This window comes from Hemitrygon akajei, chromosome 14, assembly GCF_048418815.1.
Source record: "Hemitrygon akajei chromosome 14, sHemAka1.3, whole genome shotgun sequence".
Taxonomy (NCBI): Eukaryota; Metazoa; Chordata; class Chondrichthyes; order Myliobatiformes; family Dasyatidae; genus Hemitrygon; species Hemitrygon akajei.
Genome location: NC_133137.1, coordinates 47,141,100 through 47,164,159, shown reverse-complemented (window position 1 = coordinate 47,164,159; position 23,060 = coordinate 47,141,100). Strand labels below are relative to the sequence as shown.

At 47.3% G+C, this 23,060-nt stretch overlaps 1 protein-coding gene across 1 annotated transcript in view; it reads left to right on the top strand.

Moving 5' to 3' along the window:
• The first annotated feature begins 481 nt into the window (after nucleotides 1-481).
• sez6l (seizure related 6 homolog (mouse)-like) overlaps nucleotides 482-23,060 on the top strand; it is a 762,782-nt gene continuing 740,203 nt past the window's right edge. The window contains exons 1-2 of the mRNA XM_073065299.1: nucleotides 482-487; nucleotides 846-909. Of these exons, the coding sequence (XP_072921400.1) occupies nucleotides 482-487; nucleotides 846-909 (70 nt within the window). The remainder of the gene's footprint in view (nucleotides 488-845; nucleotides 910-23,060) is intronic.

The following is a 23,060-nucleotide window of genomic DNA, read 5'->3' as shown; positions in this document are numbered from 1 at the left end:
GGAAGCAAAGTCACTGGGTATATTTAATGCGAAGGCAGTTGATTAGTAAGGATGTGAAAGGCAGGAGAATGGAGTTGAGAGGAATAGTAAATATGCCATGATGAAATGGCAGAGCAGTGTGGATGGGCTGAATGGCTTGATTCTGCTCCTATGTTTAATGGCTGTGTGTTTGTTTTGGACTGGAATGAAGTCTGTTTGCCCCCAAAAAATAATTGAATTTCCTCTTACCCTTTCGGAGCGATTTGAGCCCCAATTTCTAAATGATTTTCCATCTCTTAACACTATTCTCTCAATATTCCTTCGATGATCAGTGTAAAATCACTTCACCCAATAAACATTGTTACATTAACTACAAAAGTTTGTAGTTAGATCATGCAACACTGAAGAGCAAATCTTTGTTCCCCTAATAATAACAATGCGAGCAAAAACATTTTCAATAAAAGAGTTCATAGCTCAAGATGCTGCTCTTGGGAGAATTATGATGTCAGTAATTTTGGGACCTATCACAAAACCTTTCCTAACATATAAGTAACATTGCTAACATTGCATTTTAAGTTGGAGGAGATGTATAAGTTCTTCATTCTGCAAAAAGTACACTCAGTGGCCACGTTATTCTGTACAGGAGTGGGCCCCAGTGTGGTCTTATGCCGCTGTAGCCCAATCACTTTAAAATTTAACATGTGTGTCCAGAGGTGCTCTCCTGCTCACCACTGTTGTAATGTGTGAATATTGTCACCTTCCTGTCAGCTTGAACCAGTCTGACCTTTCTCCTCTGACCTCTCTCATTAACAAGATGTTTTTGCTCACAGAATCAGAACTGGAATCTCGTTTATTATCACTGACAGACTGTATGTCATGAAATCTGTTGTTTTCTGGCTTCTGGCGGCAGTACAGTACCATACATAAAAGGTACTAGAAATCACGGCAAGAAATGTATTAGAAATATGTAGTGCAAAACGAGATCAAAAATACTGAGGGAGTGTTCATTGGGTTCATTGTCTGTTCAGATATGCGTGTGTCTTCAGGCTCCTGTATCTCTTCCCTGATGGTAGTAATGAGAAGAAAGCATGTCCTGGGTGATGAGGGCCCTCATTTCTGGGGCATCACTTTTTGAAGATATCCTCAGTGGAGGACACAATAGACAGTGCAATACCCTCTCAGGCCTGCCACTTCTGTGCTCAAGTCTCTGGAGTAGAACTTAAAACCCAAATCTTATAACTTAGAGGCTGCAAACAGTAGATGATGGGACATTAGATCAGACATCCCAACCCAGCATCACCTGGCCTGCGGAACATCAGTCCGAGCCGCAAGCAGGCACAGAGTTACTGATGAATGAAAGAAAAATCAAAGGCAGATCTTCAAATTAATCTGAACCCTGCCTGTTACTTTGTGGAGTGAAGCTTTAACAACAGGTTAAGTGGAACTGAACAGAAGCGAGTTACATACTGAATGGGAGATAATATGCCTGAGAATTAACCAATGGCAGCTTTAATAGAAAAAGACTTACAGATTTGTTTTGATTATTTCATTTCTATCATGTTAGGAAGCTGTGAGATTACAGCATTCTCACAGCAAGGTCTTTTAGAAGCCACACAACTGTTGGCTGTAATTGGAAAAATTGTGTTGGCTGTTAATTGGAAAAAGGACAATCGAGCCTAATGCCACAACTTTCTGTCGGTCACTCTGTAGACCAGGTACAGAGTCAGAACCCCATCTAACTTGAATAACATGAAATTTGTGGTATTTTAGAGACATAAAATATAAAATAAATAAATAGTTCAAAACAAAGAAATAAGAAGGTAGTGTTCATGGATCGTTCAGAAATCTGGTGGTAGAGGGGACGAAGCTGTTCCTGAGTAATTGAGTGTGGGTCTTCAGGCTCCTGTACTCCTCCTTGATGAGAGTAGTGAGATGCAGCATAGTGGTTGGTGTGAAACTTTACAGCTCGAGGCATTTTGGAGTTCAGAGTCCAATTCCGGCACAGTTCTGTAAGGAGTCTCTGTACATGTGAGTTTTCTCTGGGTCCTCTAGTTTCCTCCCACGGTCTAAGGACATACCGGGTAGGTTAATTGGTCATTGTAAATTGTCCCGTGATTAGGTTAGAGTTACTCAGATTTGTTGGGGGGCTGCTGGGGGTGGGGGGGGTGTTCAAAGTGTCGGAAGGGCCGACTCCTCCATTGGGGGGGGGTTGACTGGAAGGGCCTACTCCACAATGGAGGGGGGTGACTGGAAGGGCCCACTCCACCATGGGGGGGAGGGGGTGACTGGAAGGGCCTACTCCACCATAGGGGGTGATTGGAAGGGCCCACTCCACAATAAGGGCGGTGACTGGAAGGGCTTACACCACACTGTATCACTCAATAGATATATAGGAGGATATGTTGCGAAAGATGAGAGTCCTTAATGATGGATGCCACCTTCTTGAGGCATCACTTCACAAAGGTCTCTTCAGAGGGGAGAGTTGTGCCCTGGATGGAGCTGGCTGAGTCTACAACTGTCTACAGCCTTTGTCGGTCCATTCCAGTGGTGATGCCACCAGTCAGAATAGTTAATGTGCCCGTGCTTATGGGCTTCTCCCATGCACTCCCTCCAAGGCTTTTTGCTTACCTTTGCACATAGTCTACCAGCCCACGTCCTGGTATCAGTCAGCGTGGGTCACATTGGTCTGTTTGTGTAGCTGAGGCTAATCACAGTTCTCATGGACTCTCACACAAAACACTGAAGGACAGTGGGTCGGGCAGATCTATTGGAGGACAGTGGCCTGTCAACACTTCAGTTCGAGACCCTTCACGTGATTAATTTCATCTGGATTGTCCATTCCCCTCCATAGGCCTGCCTGACCTGCTGAGTTCCTCTCATTGCTCAAATCTAGCATTCAGTGTGTGACTGCAAATCCCTACACTGCAGTCTCTGGTACCTGCAGCCTTCATGAGTTTAGGCCATACACACCTGGGTGACAGACCGGCAATGACTCAATCCTGCTCCCTGGCATGTAACAGTGACTGAGGCTAGATCGATCCTGTGGATCATTGGCTCAGTAAGATGGGCCATAGTCTCAAACTACTGTAAAGGGGCAGCAAAGATGAGAAGGAATCTCTGCAACCACAGGGTAGTCGATCTTTAGGAATCTCTGTCCAAATGGGCTGTGGAGGCTCAGTCAGTGAATAAATTAAAGATAGGTTTGTAAGTAAGGGCATGAAAAATAAAGATTAGCTTTATTTGTCACATGTACATTGGAACATTGAAACATACAGTGAAATGTGTTGATTGCATCAGGTGAGATCAGGAAGGGTGGTGATTGGGGCAGCAGGCAAGTATCACCACGCTCCCAGCACCAGCAGAGCATGTACACAGCTCACTAACTGTACACTAGCCGTATATGTTTGGACTCTGGGAGGAAACCGAAGCACCCAAAGGAAAGCCACGCAGTCACAGGGAGAACATGCAAACTCGTTACAGACAGCGATGGGAAATGAACCCGGGTTGGGGACAGGCTCCGCTGCAAAGCATTACACTAACAGCTATGCTAAGGTGATATCGTTATGGTGGACATATGGGGTGAGTGTCAATCAGTGTTAATGTAAAAGTGGTGTTGGATACATGATTACAAAAGATTTATTTTAATTTCATTTAGAAATAGTGCACGATAACAAGTCCTTCTGGCCGAGTGTGTCCACAACACCCAATTACACCCATTAATCCCTCAATGTGTCCACAACACCCAATTACACCCATTAATCCCTCAATGTGTCCACAACACCCAATTACACCCATTAACCCCTCAATGTGTCCACAACACCCAATTACACCCATTAATCCCTCAATGTGTCCACAACACCCAATTACACCCATTAACCCCTCGACGTGTCCACGACACCCAGTTACACCCATTAACCACTCAATGTGTCCACAACACCCAATTACACCGATTAATCCCTCAATGTGTCCACAACATCCAGTTACAACCATTAACCCCTCGACGTGTCCACAACACCCAATTACACCCATTAAACTCTCAACGTGTCCACGACACCGAATTACACCCATTAACCTCGACGTGTCCACAACACCCAGTTACACCCATTAACCCCTCAGCGTGTCGACAACACCCAATTACACCCATTAAACTTCTCCACGTGTCCACAACACCCAATTACACCCATTAACCCCCAACGTGTCCACAACACCCAATTACATCCATTAACCCCACAGCGTGTCGACAACACCCAATTACACCCATTAACCTCTTGACATGTCCACAACACCCAGTTACACCCATTAACCCCTCAACGTGTCTACAACATCCAATTACACCCATTAAACCTCTCGACATGTCCACAACACCCAATTACACCTATTAACCCCCTCAACATGTCCACAACACCCAATTCCACCCATTAACCCATCAGCGTGTCCAAAACACCCAATCACACCCATTAACCCCTCAACATGTCCACAACACCCAATTACACCCATTAACCCCCCAACATGTCCACAACACCCAATTACACCCATTAACCCCGCAACATGTCCACGACACCCAATTACACCCATTAACCTCTCAACGTGTCCACGACACCTAATTACACCCATTAACTCGTCAATGTGTCCACAACACCCAATCACACCCATTAACCTCTCGACGTGTCCACAACACCCAGTTACACCCACTAACCCCTCAGCGTGTCAACAACACCCAATTACACCCATTAACCCCTCAGTGTGTCGACAACACCCAATTACACCCATTAACCTCTTGACGTGTCCACAACACCCAGTAACACCCATTAACCCCTCAACGTGTCTACAACACCCAATTACACCCATTAAACCTCTCGACATGTCCACAACACCCAATTACACCTATTAAACCCCTCAACATGTCCACAACACCCAATTACACCCATTAACCCCTCAGCGTGTCCACGACACCCAATCACACCCATTAACCTCTCAACAACACCCAATTACACCCATTAACCTCTCAACGTGTTCACAACACCCAGTTACACCCATTAACCCCTCAGCGTGTCCACAACACCCGATTACACCCATTAACCCCTCAATGTGTCCACAACACCCAATTACACCCATTAACCCCCCAACGTGTCCACAACACCTAATTACACCCATTAACCCCGCAACATGTCCACGACACCCAATTACACCCATTAACCTCTCAACGTGTCCACTACACCCAATTACACCCATTAACCCCTCAATGTGTCCACAACACCCAATTACACCCATTAACTCCTCCACGTGTCCACAACACCCAGTTACAACCATTAACCCCTCGACATGTCTACGACACCCAGTTACACCCATTAACCCCTCAACGTGTCCACTACACCCAATTACACCCATTAACCCCTCAATGTGTCCACAACACCCAATTACACCCATTAAACTCTCGATGTGTCCACGACATCCAATTGCACCCATTAACCCCTCAGCGTGTCCACAACACCCAATTACACCCATTAACCTCTTGACGTGTCCACAACACCCAGTTACACCCATTAACCCCTCAAAGTGTCTACAACACCCAATTACACCCATTAAACCTCTCGACATGTCCACAACACCCAATTACACGTATTAACCCCCTCAACATGTCCACAACACCCAATTACACCCATTAACCCCTCAGCGTGTCCACAACACCGAATCACACCCATTAACCACTCAGAGTGTCCACGACACCCAATCACACCCATTAACCTCTTGACGTGTTCAAAACGCCCAGTTACACCCATTAACCCCTCAACGTGTCCACAACACCCAATTACACCTATTAACCCCCTCAACATGTACACAACACCCAATTACACCCATTAACCCCTCAGCGTGTCCACAACACCCAATCACACCCATTAACCCCTCAACGTGTCCACAACACCCAATTACACCCATTAACCCCTCAATGTGTCCACAACACCCAATTACACTCATTAAACCTCTCGACGTGTCCACAACACCCAATTACACCCATTAACCCCTCGACGTGTCCACAACACCCAATCACACCCATTAACCTCTCAACATGTCCACAACACCCAATTACACCCATTAACTCCTCCACGTGTCCACAACACCCAGTTACAACCATTAACCCCTCGACGTGTCTACGACACCCAGTTACACCCATTAACCCCTCAATGTGTCCACAACACCCAATTGCATCCATTAAACTCTCGACGTGTCCACAACACCCAATTACACCCATTAACACCCAACGTGTCCACAACACCCAATTACACCCATTAACCTCTTGACGTGTCCACAACACCCAGTTACACCTATTAACCCCTCAAAGTGTCTACAACACCCAATTACAGCCATTAAACCTCTCGACATGTCCACAACACCCAATTACACCTATTAACCCCCTCAACATGTCCACAACACCCAATTACACCCATTAACCCCTCAGCGTGTCGACAACACCCAACTACACCCATTAACTCCTCAGCGTGTCGACAACACCCAATTACACCCATTAACCCCTCAACGTGTCTACAACAGCCAAACACACCCATTAACCTCTCAACAACACCCAATTACACCCATTAATCTCTCAACGTGTTCACAACACCCAGTTACACCCATTAACCCCTCAGCATGTCCACAACACCCGATTACACCCATTAACCCCTCAATTGGTCCACAACACCCAATTACACCTCTTAACCCCCTCGACGTGTCCACAACACCCAATTACACCTCTTAACCCCTCAACGTGTCCACAACACCCAATTACACCCATTAAACCTCTCGACGTGTCCACAACACCCAATTACACCCATTAAACCTCTCAACGTGTCCACAACACCCAATTACACCCATTAACACCCAACGTGTCCACAACACCCAATTACACCCATTAACCCCTCAATTTGTCCACAACACCCAGTTACACCTCTTAACCCCCTCGACGTGTCCACAACACCCAATTACACCTCTTAACCCCTCAACGTGTCCACAACACCCAATTACACCCATTAACACCCTCGACATGTCCACAACACCCAATTACACCCATTAAACCTCTCGACGTGTCCACAACACCCAATTACACCCATTAAACCTCTCGACGTGTCCACAACACCCAATTACACCCATTAACCTTTCGATGTGTCCACGACACCAATCACACCCATTAACATCTCGACATGTCGATGACACCCAATCACACCCAATAACCGTTCGACATATCCACAACACACAATTACAGCCATTAACCCCTTAGCGTGTCCACGACACCCAATCACACCCATTAACCTCTTGACAACACGCAAATAACAACCATTAACCTCTCAATGTGTTCACAACACCCAGTTACACCCATTAACCCCCTCAACGTGTCCACAACACTCAATTACACCCATTAAACCTCTCGACGTGTCCACAACACCCAATTACACCCATTAACACCCAACGTGTCCACAACACCCAATTACACCCATTAACCCCCTCAACATGTCCACAACACCCAATTACACCCATTAAACCTCTCGACGTGTTCACAATGCCCAGTTACACCCAATAACCCCTCAGCATGTCCACAACACACAATTACACCCATTAACCCCTCAATGTGTCCACAACACCCAATTACACCCATTAACCCCCCAACGTGTCCACAACACCCAATTACACCCATTAACCCCGCAACATGTCCACGACACCCAATTACACCCATTAACCTCTCAACGTGTCCACAACACCCAATTACACCCATTAACTCCTCCACGTGTCCACAACACCCAATTACACCCATTAACCCCCCCAATGTGTCCACAACACCCAATTACACCCATTAACCTCTTGACGTGTCCACAACACCCAGTTACACCTATTAACGCCCTCAACATGTCCACAACACCCAATTACACCCATTAACCCCTCAGCGTGTCCACAACACCCAATTACACCCATTAACCCCTCAATGTGTCCACAACACCCAATTACACATTAACCCCCCTACGTGTCCACAACACCCAGTTACACCCATTAACCTCTCAACGTGTCCACGACACCCAATCACACCCATTAACTTCTCGACGTGTTCACAACACCCAATTACACTCATTAAACCTCTCGACGTGTCCACGACACCCAATTACACCCATTTACCCCCTCGACATGTCCACAACACCCAATCACACCCATTAACCTCTCAACATGTCCACAACACCCAATTACACCCACTAACCCCTCAGCGTGTCCACGACACCCAATCACACCCATTAACCTCTCGACAACACCCAATTACACCCAATAACCCCTCAGCGTGTCCACAACACCCAGTTACACCCATTAACCCCTCAATGTGTCCACAACACCCAATTACACCCATTAACCCCTCAGCGTGTCCACAACACCCAGTTACACCCATTAACCTCTCAACGTGACCACTACACCCAATTACACCCATTAACCCATCAATGTGTCCACAACACCCAATTACACCCATTAACTCCTCCACGTGACCACAACACCCAATTACACCCATTAACCCCTCAGCGTGTCGACAACACCCAATTACACCCATGAACCTCTTGACGTGTCCACAACACCCAGTTACACCCATTAACCCCTCAAAGTGTCTACAACACCCAATTACACCCATTAAACCTCTCGACATGTCCACAACACCCAATTACACCTATTAACCCCCTCAACATGTCCACAACACCCAATTACACCCATTAACCCCTCAGCGTGTCCACAACACCCAATCACACCCATTAACCCCTCAGCGTGTCCACGACACCCAATTACACCCTTTAACCTCTCGACGTGTTCAAAACGCCCAGTTACACCCATTAAGCACTCAACGTGTCCACAACACTCAATTACACCCATTAACCCCTCAGTGTGTCCACGACACCCAATCACACCCTTTAACCTCTCGACGTGTTCAAAACGCCCAGTTACACCCATTAAGCACTCAACGTGTCCACAACACCCAATTACACCCATTAACCCCTCAATGTGTCCACAACACCCAATTACACCCATTAACCCCCCTACGTGTCCACGACACCCAATCACACCTATTAACCCCCTCAACATGTCCACAACACCCAATTACACCCATTAACCCCTCAGCGTGTCGACAACACCCAACTACACCCATTAACTCCTCAGCGTGTCGACAACACCCAATTACACCCATTAACCCCTCAACGTGTCTACAACACCCAATCACACCCATTAACCTCTCAACAACACCCAATTACACCCATTAACCTCTCAACGTGTTCACAACACCCAGTTACACCCATTAACCGCTCAGCATGTCCACAACACCCGATTACACCCATTAACCCCTCAATTGGTCCACAACACCCAATTACACCTCTTAACCCCCTCGACGTGTCCACAACACCCAATTACACCTCTTAACCCCTCGACGTGTCCACAACACCCAATTACACCTCTTAACCCCTCAGCGTGTCGACAACACCCAACTACACCCATTAAATCCTCAGCGTGTCGACAACACCCAATTACACCCATTAACCCCTCAACGTGTCTACAACACCCAATCACACCCATTAACCTCTCAACAACACCCAATTACACCCATTAACCTCTCAACGTGTTCACAACACCCAGTTACACCCATTAACCCCTCAGCATGTCCACAACACCCGATTACACCCATTAACCCCTCAATTGGTCCACAACACCCAATTACACCTCTTAACCCCCTCGAAGTGTCCACAACACCCAATTACACCTCTTAACCCCTCAACGTGTCCACAACACCCAATTACACCCATTAAACCTCTCGACGTGTCCACAACACCCAATTACACCCATTAAACCCCTCAATTTGTCCACAACACCCAGTTACACCTCTTAACCCCCTCGACGTGTCCACAACACCCAATTACACCTCTTAACCCCTCAACGTGTCCACAACACCCAATTACACCCATTAACACCCTCGACATGTCCACAACACCCAATTACACCCATTAAACCTCTCGACGTGTCCACAACACCCAATTACACCCATTAAACCTCTCGACGTGTCCACAACACCCAATTACACCCATTAACCTTTCGATGTGTCCACGACACCAATCACACCCATTAACCTCTCGACATGTCGATGACACCCAATCACACCCATTAACCGTTCGACATATCCACAACACCCAATTACAGCCATTAACCCCTTAGCGTGTCCACGACACCCAATCACACCCATTAACCTCTTGACAACACGCAAATAACAACCATTAATCTCTCAATGTGTTCACAACACCCAGTTACACCCATTAACCCCCTCAACGTGTCCACAACACTCAATTACACCCATTAAACCTCTCGACGTGTCCACAACACCCAATTACACCCATTAACACCCAACGTGTCCACAACACCCAATTACACCCATTAACCCCCCCAACGTGTCCACAACACCCAATTACACCCATTAACCCCTCAGCGTGTCGACAACACCCAATTACACCCATTAACCTCTTTACTTGTCCACAACACCCAGTTACACCTATTAACCCCTCGTGTCCACAACACCCAATTACACCCATTAACCCCCTCAACGTGTCCACAACACTCAATTACACCCATTAAACCTCTCGACGTGTCCACAACACCCAATTACACCCATTAACACCCAACGTGTCCACAACACCCAATTACACCCATTAACCCCCTCAACATGTCCACAACACCCAATTACACCCATTAAACCTCTCGACGTGTCCACAACACCCAATTACACCCATTAAACCTCTCGACGTGTCCACAACAACCAATTACACCCATTAACACCCAACGTGTCCACAACACCCAATTACACCCATTAACCCCCTCAACATGTCCACAACACCCAATTACACCCATTAAACCTCTCGACGTGTTCACAATGCCCAGTTACACCCAATAACCCCTCAGCGTGTCCACAACACCCAATTACACCCATTAACCCCTCAATGTGTCCACAACACCCAATTACACCCATTAACCCCCCAACGTGTCCACAACACCCAATTACACCCATTAACCCCGCAACATGTCCACGACACCCAATTACACCCATTAACCTCTCAACGTGTCCACTACACCCAATTACACCCATTAACCCCTCAATGTGTCCACAACACCCAATTACACCCATTAACTCCTCCACGTGTCCACAACACCCAGTTACAACCATTAACCCCTCGACGTGTCTACGACACCCAATTGCACCCATTAAACTCTCGACGTGTCCACAACACCCAATTACACCCAATAACACCCAACGTGTCCACAACACCCAATTACACCCATTAACCTCTTGACGTGTCCACAACACCCAGTTACACCCATTAACCCCTCAAAGTGTCTACAACACCCAATTACAGCCATTAAACCTCTCGACATGTCCACAACACCCAATTACACCTATTAACCCCCTCAACATGTCCACAACACCCAATTACACCCATTAACCCCTCAGCGTGTCGACAACACCCAACTACACCCATTAACTCCTCAGCGTGTCGACAACACCCAATTACACCCATTAACCCCTCAACGTGTCTACAACACCCAATCACACCCATTAACCTCTCAACAACACCCAATTACACCCATTAACCTCTCAACGTGTTCACAACACCCAGTTACACCCATTAACCCCTCAGCATGTCCACAACACCCGATTACACCCATTAACCCCTCAATTGGTCCACAACACCCAATTACACCTCTTAACCCCCTCGACGTGTCCACAACACCCAATTACACCTCTTAACCCCTCAACGTGTCCACAACACCCAATTACACCCATTAAACCTCTCGACGTGTCCACAACACCCAATTACACCCATTAAACCTCTCAACGTGTCCACAACACCCAATTACACCCATTAACACCCAACGTGTCCACAACACCCAATTACACCCATTAACCCCTCAATTTGTCCACAACACCCAGTTACACCTCTTAACCCCCTCGACGTGTCCACAACACCCAATTACACCTCTTAACCCCTCAACGTGTCCACAACACCCAATTACACCCATTAACACCCTCGACATGTCCACAACACCCAATTACACCCATTAAACCTCTCGACGTGTCCACAACACCCAATTACACCCATTAAACCTCTCGACGTGTCCACAACACCCAATTACACCCATTAACCTTTCGATGTGTCCACGACACCAATCACACCCATTAACCTCTCGACATGTCGATGACACCCAATCACACCCATTAACCGTTCGACATATCCACAACACCCAATTACAGCCATTAACCCCTTAGCGTGTCCACGACACCCAATCACACCCATTAACCTCTTGACAACACGCAAATAACAACCATTAATCTCTCAATGTGTTCACAACACCCAGTTACACCCATTAACCCCCTCAACGTGTCCACAACACTCAATTACACCCATTAAACCTCTCGACGTGTCCACAACACCCAATTACACCCATTAAACCTCTCGACGTGTACACAATGCCCAGTTACACCCAATAACCCCTCAGCATGTCCACAACACCCAATTACACCCATTAACCCCTCAATGTGTCCACAACACCCAATTACACCCATTAACCCCCCAACGTGTCCACAACACCCAATTACACCCATTAACCCGGCAACATGTCCACGACACCCAATTACACCCATTAACCTCTCAACGTGTCCACTACACCCAATTACACCCATTAACCCCTCAATGTGTCCACAACACCCAATTACACCCATTAACTCCTCCACGTGTCCACAACACCCAATTACAACCATTAACCCCTCGACGTGTCTACGACACCCAGTTACACCCATTAACCTCTCGACGTGTCCACAACACCCAGTTACACCCATTAACCCCCCAACGTGTCCACAACACCCAATTACACCCATTAACCCCCCCAACGTGTCCACAACACCCAATTACACCCATTAACCCCTCAGCGTGTCGACAACACCCAATTACACCCATTAACCTCTTTACTTGTCCACAACACCCAGTTACACCTATTAACCCCTCGTGTCCACAACACCCAGTTACACCCATTAACCCCCTCAACGTGTCCACAACACTCAATTACACCCATTAAACCTCTCGACGTGTCCACAACACCCAATTACACCCATTAACACCCAACGTGTCCACAACACCCAATTACACCCATTAACCCCCTCAACATGTCCACAACACCCAATTACACCCATTAAACCTCTCGACGTGTCCACAACACCCAATTACACCCATTAAACCTCTCGACGTGTCCACAACAACCAATTACACCCATTAACACCCAACGTGTCCACAACACCCAATTACACCCATTAACCCCCTCAACATGTCCACAACACCCAATTACACCCATTAAACCTCTCGACGTGTTCACAATGCCCAGTTACACCCAATAACCCCTCAGCGTGTCCACAACACCCAATTACACCCATTAACCCCTCAATGTGTCCACAACACCCAATTACACCCATTAACCCCCCAACGTGTCCACAACACCCAATTACACCCATTAACCCCGCAACATGTCCACGACACCCAATTACACCCATTAACCTCTCAACGTGTCCACTACACCCAATTACACCCATTAACCCCTCAATGTGTCCACAACACCCAATTACACCCATTAACTCCTCCACGTGTCCACAACACCCAGTTACAACCATTAACCCCTCGACATGTCTACGACACCCAGTTACACCCATTAACCCCTCAATGTGTCCACAACACCCAATTGCACCCATTAAACTCTCGACATGTCCACAACACCCAATTACACCTAATAACACCCAACGTGTCCACAACACCCAATTACACCCATTAACCTCTTGACGTGTCCACAACACCCAGTTACACCCATTAACCCCTCAAAGTGTCTACAACACCCAATTACAGCCATTAAACCTCTCGACATGTCCACAACACCCAATTACGCCTATTAACCCCCTCAACATGTCCACAACACCCAATTACACCCATTAACCCCTCAGCGTGTCGACAACACCCAACTACACCCATTAACTCCTCAGCGTGTCGACAACACCCAATTACACCCATTAAACCCTCAACGTGTCTACAACACCCAATCACACCCATTAACCTCTCAACAACACCCAATTACACCCATTAACCTCTCAACGTGTTCACAACACCCAGTTACACCCATTAACCCCTCAGCATGTCCACAACACCCGATTACACCCATTAACCCCTCAATTGGTCCACAACACCCAATTACACCTCTTAACCCCCTCGACGTGTCCACAACACCCAATTACACCTCTTAACCCCTCAACGTGTCCACAACACCCAATTACACCCATTAAACCTCTCGACGTGTCCACAACACCCAATTACACCCATTAAACCTCTCAACGTGTCCACAACACTCAATTACACCCATTAAACCTCTCGACGTGTCCACAACACCCAATTACACCCATTAACACCCAACGTGTCCACAACACCCAATTACACGCATTAACCCCCTCAACATCTCCACAACACCCAATTACACCCATTAAACCTCTCGACGTGTACACAATGCCCAGTTACACCCAATAACCCCTCAGCATGTCCACAACACCCAATTACACCCATTAACCCCTCAATGTGTCCACAACACCCAATTACACCCATTAACCCCCCAACGTGTCCACAACACCCAATTACACCCATTAACCCGGCAACATGTCCACGACACCCAATTACACCCATTAACCTCTCAACGTGTCCACTACACCCAATTACACCCATTAACCCCTCAATGTGTCCACAACACCCAATTACACCCATTAACTCCTCCACGTGTCCACAACACCCAGTTACACCCATTAACACCCCCAATGTGTCCACAACACCCAATTACACCCATTAAACTCTCGATGTGTCCACGACACCCAATTACACCCATTAACCTCTTGACGTGTCCACAACACCCAGTTACACCTATTAACCCCCTCAACATGTCCACAACACCCAATTACACCCATTAACCCCTCAGCGTGTCCACAACACCCAATTACACCCATTAACCCCTCAATGTGTACACAACACCCAATTACACACATTAACCCCCCTACGTGTCCACAACACCCAGTTACACCCATTAACCTCTCAACGTGTCCACGACACCCAATCACACCCATTAACTTCTCGACGTGTTCACAACACCCAATTACACTCATTAAAACTCTCGACGTGTCCACGACACCCAATCACACCCATTAACTTCTCGACGTGTCCACAACACCCAATTACACCCACTAACCCCTCAGCGTGTCCACGACACCCAATCACACCCATTAACCTCTCGACAACACCCAATTACACCCATTAACCCCTCAGCGTGTCCACAACACCCAGTTACACCCATTAACCCCTCAATGTGTCCACAACACCCAATTACACCCATTAACCCCACAACATGTCCACGACAACCAATTACACCCATTAACCTCTCAACGTGACCACTACACCCAATTACACCCATTAACCTCTCAACGTGACCACTACACCCAATTACACCCATTAACCCCTCAATGTGTCCACAACACCCAATTACACCCATTACCTCCTCCACGTGTCCACAACACCCAATTACACCCATTAACCCCCCAACGTGTCCACAACACCCAATTACACCCATTAACCTCTTGACGTGTCCACAACACCCAGTTACACCCATTAACCCCTCAAAGTGTCTACAACACCCAATTACACCCATTAAACCTCTCGACATGTCCACAACACCCAATTACACCTATTAACCCCCTCAACATGTCCACAACACCCAATTACACCCATTAACCCCTCAGCGTGTCCACAACACCCAATCACACCCATTAACCCCTCAGCGTGTCCACGACACCCAATCACACCCTTTAACCTCTCGACGTGTTCAAAACGACCAGTTACACCCATTAAGCACTCAACGTGTCCACAACACCCAATTACACCCATTAACCCCTCAATGTGTCCACAACACCCAATTACACCCATTAACCCCCCTACGTGTCCACGACACCCAATCACACCCATTAACCTCTCGACGTGTTCACAACACCCAATTACACTCATTAAACCTCTCGACGTGTCCACAACACCCAATTACACCCATTAACCGCTCAATGTGTCCACAACACCCAATTACACCCATTAACTCCTCCACGTGTCCACAACACCCAGTTACAACCATTAACCCCTCGACGTGTCTACGACACCCAGTTACACCCATTAACCCCTCAATGTGTCCACAACACCCAATTATACCCATTAAACTCTCGATGTGTCCACGACACCCAATTACACCCATTAAGCCCTCAATGTGTCCACAACACCCAATCACACCCATTAACCTCTCGACGTGTCCACAACACCCAGTTACACCCATTAACCCCTCAGCGTGTCCACAACACCCAATTACACCCATTTACCCCCCAACGTGTCCACAACACCCAATTACACCCATTAACCCCCCAACGTGTCCACAACACCCAATTACACCCATTAACCCCTCAGCGTGTCGACAACACCCAATTACACCCATTAACCTCTTTACTTGTCCACAACACCCAGTTACACCTATTAACCCCTCGTGTCCACAACACCCAATTACACCCATTAATCCTTCAACGTGTCCACGACACCCAATTACACCCATTAAACCTCTCGACGTGTCCACAACACCCAATTATACCCATTAACCCTTCAGCGTGTCCACAACACCCAATTACACCCATTAAACCTCTCGACGTGTCCGTAACACCCAATTACACCGATTAACCTCTCGACGTGTCTACAACACCCAATTACACCCATTAACACCCAACGTCTCCACAACACCCAATTACAACCATTAACCCCCAACATGTCCACAACACCCAATTACACCCATTAACGCCCAACGTATCCACAACACCCAATTATACCCATTAACCCCTCAGCGTGTCGACAACACCTAATCACACCCATTAACCTCTTGATGTGTCAACAACATCCAATTACACCCATTAACCCCCCCAACGTGTCCACAACACCCAATTACAACCATTAACCCCTCAGCGTGTCGACAACACCCAATTACACCCATTAACCTCTTTACTTGTCCACAACACCCAGTTACACCTATTAACCCCTCGTGTCCACAACACCCAATTACACCCATTAATCCTTCAACGTGTCCACGACACCCAATTACACCCATTAAACGCCTCAACATGTCCAAAACACCCAATTACACCCATTAAACCTCTCGACGTGTCCACAACACCCAGTTACACCCATTAACCCCCTCAACGTGTCCACAACACTCAATTACACCCATTAAACCTCTCGACGTGTCCACAACACCCAATTACACCCATTAACACCCAACGTGTCCACAACACCCAATTACACCCATTAACCCCCTCAACATGTCCACAACACCCAATTACACCCATTAAACCTCTCAACATGTCCACAACACCCAATTACACCCATTAAACCACTCGACGTGTCCACAACACCCAATTACACCCATTAACACCCAACGTGTCCACAACACCCAATTACACCCATTAACCCCCTCAACATGTCCACAACACCCAATTACACCCATTAAACCTCTCGACGTGTTCACAATGCCCAGTTACACCCAATAACCCCTCAGCATGTCCACAACACCCAATTACACCCATTGACCCCTCAATGTGTCCACAACACCCAATTACACCCATTAACCCCTCAATGTGTCCACAACACCCAATTACACCCATTAACCCCCCAACGTGTCCACAACACCCAATTACACCCATTAACCCCGCAACATGTCCACGACACCCAATTACACCCATTAACCCCTCAATGTGTCCACAACACCCAATTACACCCATTAACTCCTCCACGTGTCCACAACACCCAGTTACAACCATTAACCCCTCGACGTGTCTACGACACCCAGTTACACCCATTAACCCCTCAATGTGTCCACAACACCCAATTGCACCCATTAAACTCTCGATGTGTCCACAACACCCAATTACACCCATTAACACCCAACGTGTCCACAACACCCAATTACACCCATTAACCTCTTGACGTGTCCACAACACCCAGTTACACCCATTAACCCCCCAACGTGTCAACAACACCCAATTACACCCATTAACCCCCCCAACGTGTCCACAACACCCAATTACACCCATTAACCCCTCAGCGTGTCGACAACACCCAATTACACCCATTAACCTCTTTACTTGTCCACAACACCCAGTTACACCTATTAACCCCTCGTGTCCACAACACCCAGTTACACCCATTAACCCCCTCAACATGTCCACAACACTCAATTACACCCATTAAACCTCTCGACGTGTCCACAACACCCAATTACACCCATTAACACCCAACGTGTCCACAACACCCAATTACACCCATTAACCCCCTCAATATGTCCACAACACCCAATTACACCCATTAAACCTCTCGACGTGTCCACAACACCCAATTACACCCATTAAACCTCTCGACGTGTCCACAACAACCAATTACACCCATTAACACCCAACGTGTCCACAACACCCAATTACACCCATTAACCCCCTCAACATGTCCACAACACCCAATTACACCCATTAAACCTCTCGACGTGTTCACAATGCCCAGTTACACCCAATAACCCCTCAGCGTGTCCACAACACCCAATTACACCCATTAACCCCTCAATGTGTCCACAACACCCAATTACACCCATTAACCCCCCAACGTGTCCACAACACCCAATTACACCCATTAACCCCGCAACATGTCCACGACACCCAATTACACCCATTAACCTCTCAACGTGTCCACTACACCCAATTACACCCATTAACCCCTCAATGTGTCCACAACACCCAATTACACCCATTAACTCCTCCACGTGTCCACAACACCCAGTTACAACCATTAACCCCTCGACGTGTCTACGACACCCAGTTACACCCATTAACCCCTCAATGTGTCCACAACACCCAATTGCACCCATTAAACTCTCGACGTGTCCACAACACCCAATTACACCCAATAACACCCAACGTGTCCACAACACCCAATTACACCCATTAACCTCTTGACGTGTCCACAACACCCAGTTACACCCATTAACCCCTCAAAGTGTCTACAACACCCAATTACAGCCATTAAACCTCTCGACATGTCCACAACACGCAATTACACCTATTAACCCCCTCAACATGTCCACAACACCCAATTACACCCATTAACCCCTCAGCGTGTCGACAACACCCAACTACACCCATTAACTCCTCAGCGTGTCGACAACACCCAATTACACCCATTAACCCCTCAACGTGTCTACAACACCCAATCACACCCATTAACCTCTCAACAACACCCAATTACACCCATTAACCCCTCAGCGTGTCCACAACACCCAGTTACACCCATTAACCCCTCAATGTGTCCACAACACCCAATTACACCCATTAACCCCACAACATGTCCACGACACCCAATTACACCCATTAACCTCTCAACGTGACCACTACACCCAATTACACCCATTAACCCCTCAATGTGTCCACAACACCCAATTACACCCATTACCTCCTCCACGTGTCCACAACACCCAATTACACCCATTAACCCCCCAACGTGTCCACAACACCCAATTACACCCATTAACCTCTTGACGTGTCCACAACACCCAGTTACACCCATTAACCCCTCAAAGTGTCTACAACACCCAATTACACCCATTAAACCTCTCGACATGTCCACAACACCCAATTACACCTATTAACCCCCTCAACATGTCCACAACACCCAATTACACCCATTAACCCCTCAGCGTGTCCACAACACCCAATCACACCCATTAACCCCTCAGCGTGTCCACGACACCCAATCACAAGCTTTAACCTCTCGACGTGTTCAAAACGCCCAGTTACACCCATTAAGCACTCAACGTGTCCACAACACCCAATTACACCAATTAACCCCTCAATGTGTCCACAACACCCAATTACACCCATTAACCCCCCTACGTGTCCACGACACCCAATCACACCCATTAACCTCTCGACGTGTTCACAACACCCAATTACACTCATTAAACCTCTCGACGTGTCCACAACACCCAATTACACCCATTAACCGCTCAATGTGTCCACAACACCCAATTACACCCATTAACTCCTCCACGTGTCCACAACACCCAGTTACAACCATTCACCCCTCGACGTGTCTACGACACCCAGTTACACCCATTAACCCCTCAATGTGTCCACAACACCCAATTATACCCATTAAACTCTCGATGTGTCCACGACACCCAATTACACCCATTAAGCCCTCAATGTGTCCCACAACACCCAATCACACCCATTAACCTCTCGACGTGTCCACAACACCCAGTTACACCCATTAACCCCTCAGCGTGTCCACAACACCCAATTACACCCATTAACCCCCCCAACGTGTCCACAACACCCAATTACACCCATTAACCCCTCAGCGTGTCGACAACACCCAATTACACCCATTAACCTCTTTACTTGTCCACAACACCCAGTTACACCTATTAACCCCTCGTGTCCACAACACGCAATTACACCCATTAATCCTTCAACGTGTCCACGACACCCAATTACACCCATTAAACCTCTCGACGTGTCCACAACACCCAATTATACCCATTAACCCCTTCAGCGTGTCCACAACACCCAATTACACCCATTAAACCTCTCGACGTGTCCATTACACCCAATTACACCCATTAACCTCTCGACGTGTCTACAACACCCAATTACACCCATTAACACCCAACGTGTCCACAACACCCAATTACAACCATTAACCCCCAACATGTCCACAACACCCAATTACACCCATTAACCCCTCAGCGTGTCGACAACACCTAATCACACCCATTAACCTCTTGATGTGTCAACAACATCCAATCACACCCATTAACCTCTCGACGTGTCCACAACACCCAGTTACACCCATTAACCCCTCAGCGTGTCCACAACACCCAATTACACCCATTAACCCCCCAACGTGTCCACAACACCCAATTACACCCATTAACCCCCCCAACGTGTCCACAACACCCAATTACACCCATTAACCCCTCAGCGTGTCGACAACACCCAATTACACCCATTAACCTCTTTACTTGTCCACAACACCCAGTTACACCTATTAACCCCTCGTGTCCACAACACCCAATTACACCCATTAATCCTTCAACGTGTCCACGACACCCAATTACACCCATTAAACGCCTCAACATGTCCACAACACCCAATTACACCCATTAAACCTCTCGACGTGTCCACAACACCCAGTTACACCCATTAACCCCCTCAACGTGTCCACAACACTCAATTACACCCATTAAACCTCTCGACGTGTCCACAACACCCAATTACACCCATTAACACCCAACGTGTCCACAACACCCAATTACACCCATTAACCCCCTCAACATGTCCACAACACCCAATTACACCCATTAAACCTCTCAACATGTCCACAACACCCCAATTACACCCATTAAACCTCTCGACGTGTCCACAACACCCAATTACACCCATTAACACCCAACGTGTCCACAACACCCAATTACACCCATTAACCCCCTCAACATGTCCACAACACCCAATTACACCCATTAAACCTCTCGACGTGTTCACAATGCCCAGTTACACCCAATAACCCCTCAGCATGTCCACAACACCCAATTACACCCATTAACCCCTCAATGTGTCCACAACACCCAATTACACCCATTAACCCCTCAATGTGTCCACAACACCCAATTACACCCATTAACCCCCCAACGTGTCCACAACACCCAATTACACCCATTAACCCCGCAACATGTCCACGACACCCAATTACACCCATTAACCTCTCAACGTGTCCACTACACCCAATTACACCCATTAACCCCTCAATGTGTCCACAACACCCAATTACACCCATTAACTCCTCCACGTGTCCACAACACCCAGTTACAACCATTAACCCCTCGACGTGTCTACGACACCCAGTTACACCCATTAACCCCTCAATGTGTCCACAACACCCAATTGCACCCATTAAACTCTCGATGTGTCCACAACACCCAGTTACACCCATTAACCCCTCAAAGTGTCTACAACACCCAATTACAGCCATTAAACCTCTCGACATGTCCACAACACCCAATTACACCTATTAACCCCCTCAACATGTCCACAACACCCAATTACACCCATTAACCCCTCAATGTGTCCACAACACCCAATTACACCCATTAACCCCTCAATGTGTCCACAACACCCAATTACACCCATTAACCCCCCAACGTGTCCACAACACCCAATTACACCCATTAACCCCGCAACATGTCCACGACACCCAATTACACCCATTAACCTCTCAACGTGTCCACTACACCCAATTACACCCATTAACCCCTCAATGTGTCCACAACACCCAATTACACCCATTAACTCCTCCACGTGTCCACAACACCCAGTTACAACCATTAACCCCTCGACGTGTCTACGACACCCAGTTACACCCATTAACCCCTCAATGTGTCCACAACACCCAATTACAGCCATTAAACCTCTCGACATGTCCACAACACCCAATTACACCCATTAACACCCAACATGTCCACAACACCCAATTACACCCATTAACCTCTTGACGTGTCCACAACACCCAGTTACACCCATTAACCCCCTCAAAGTGTCTACAACACCCAATTACAGCCATTAAACCTCTCGACATGTCCACAACACCCAATTACACCTATTAACCCCCTCAACATGTCCACAACACCCAGTTACACCCATTAACCCCTCAAAGTGTCTACAACACCCAATTACAGCCATTAAACCTCTCGACATGTCCACAACACCCAATTACACCTATTAAACCTCTCGACATGTCCACAACACCCAATTACACCCATTAACCCCTCAATGTGTCCACAACACCCAATTACACCCATTAACCCCTCAATGTGTCCACAACACCCAATTACACCCA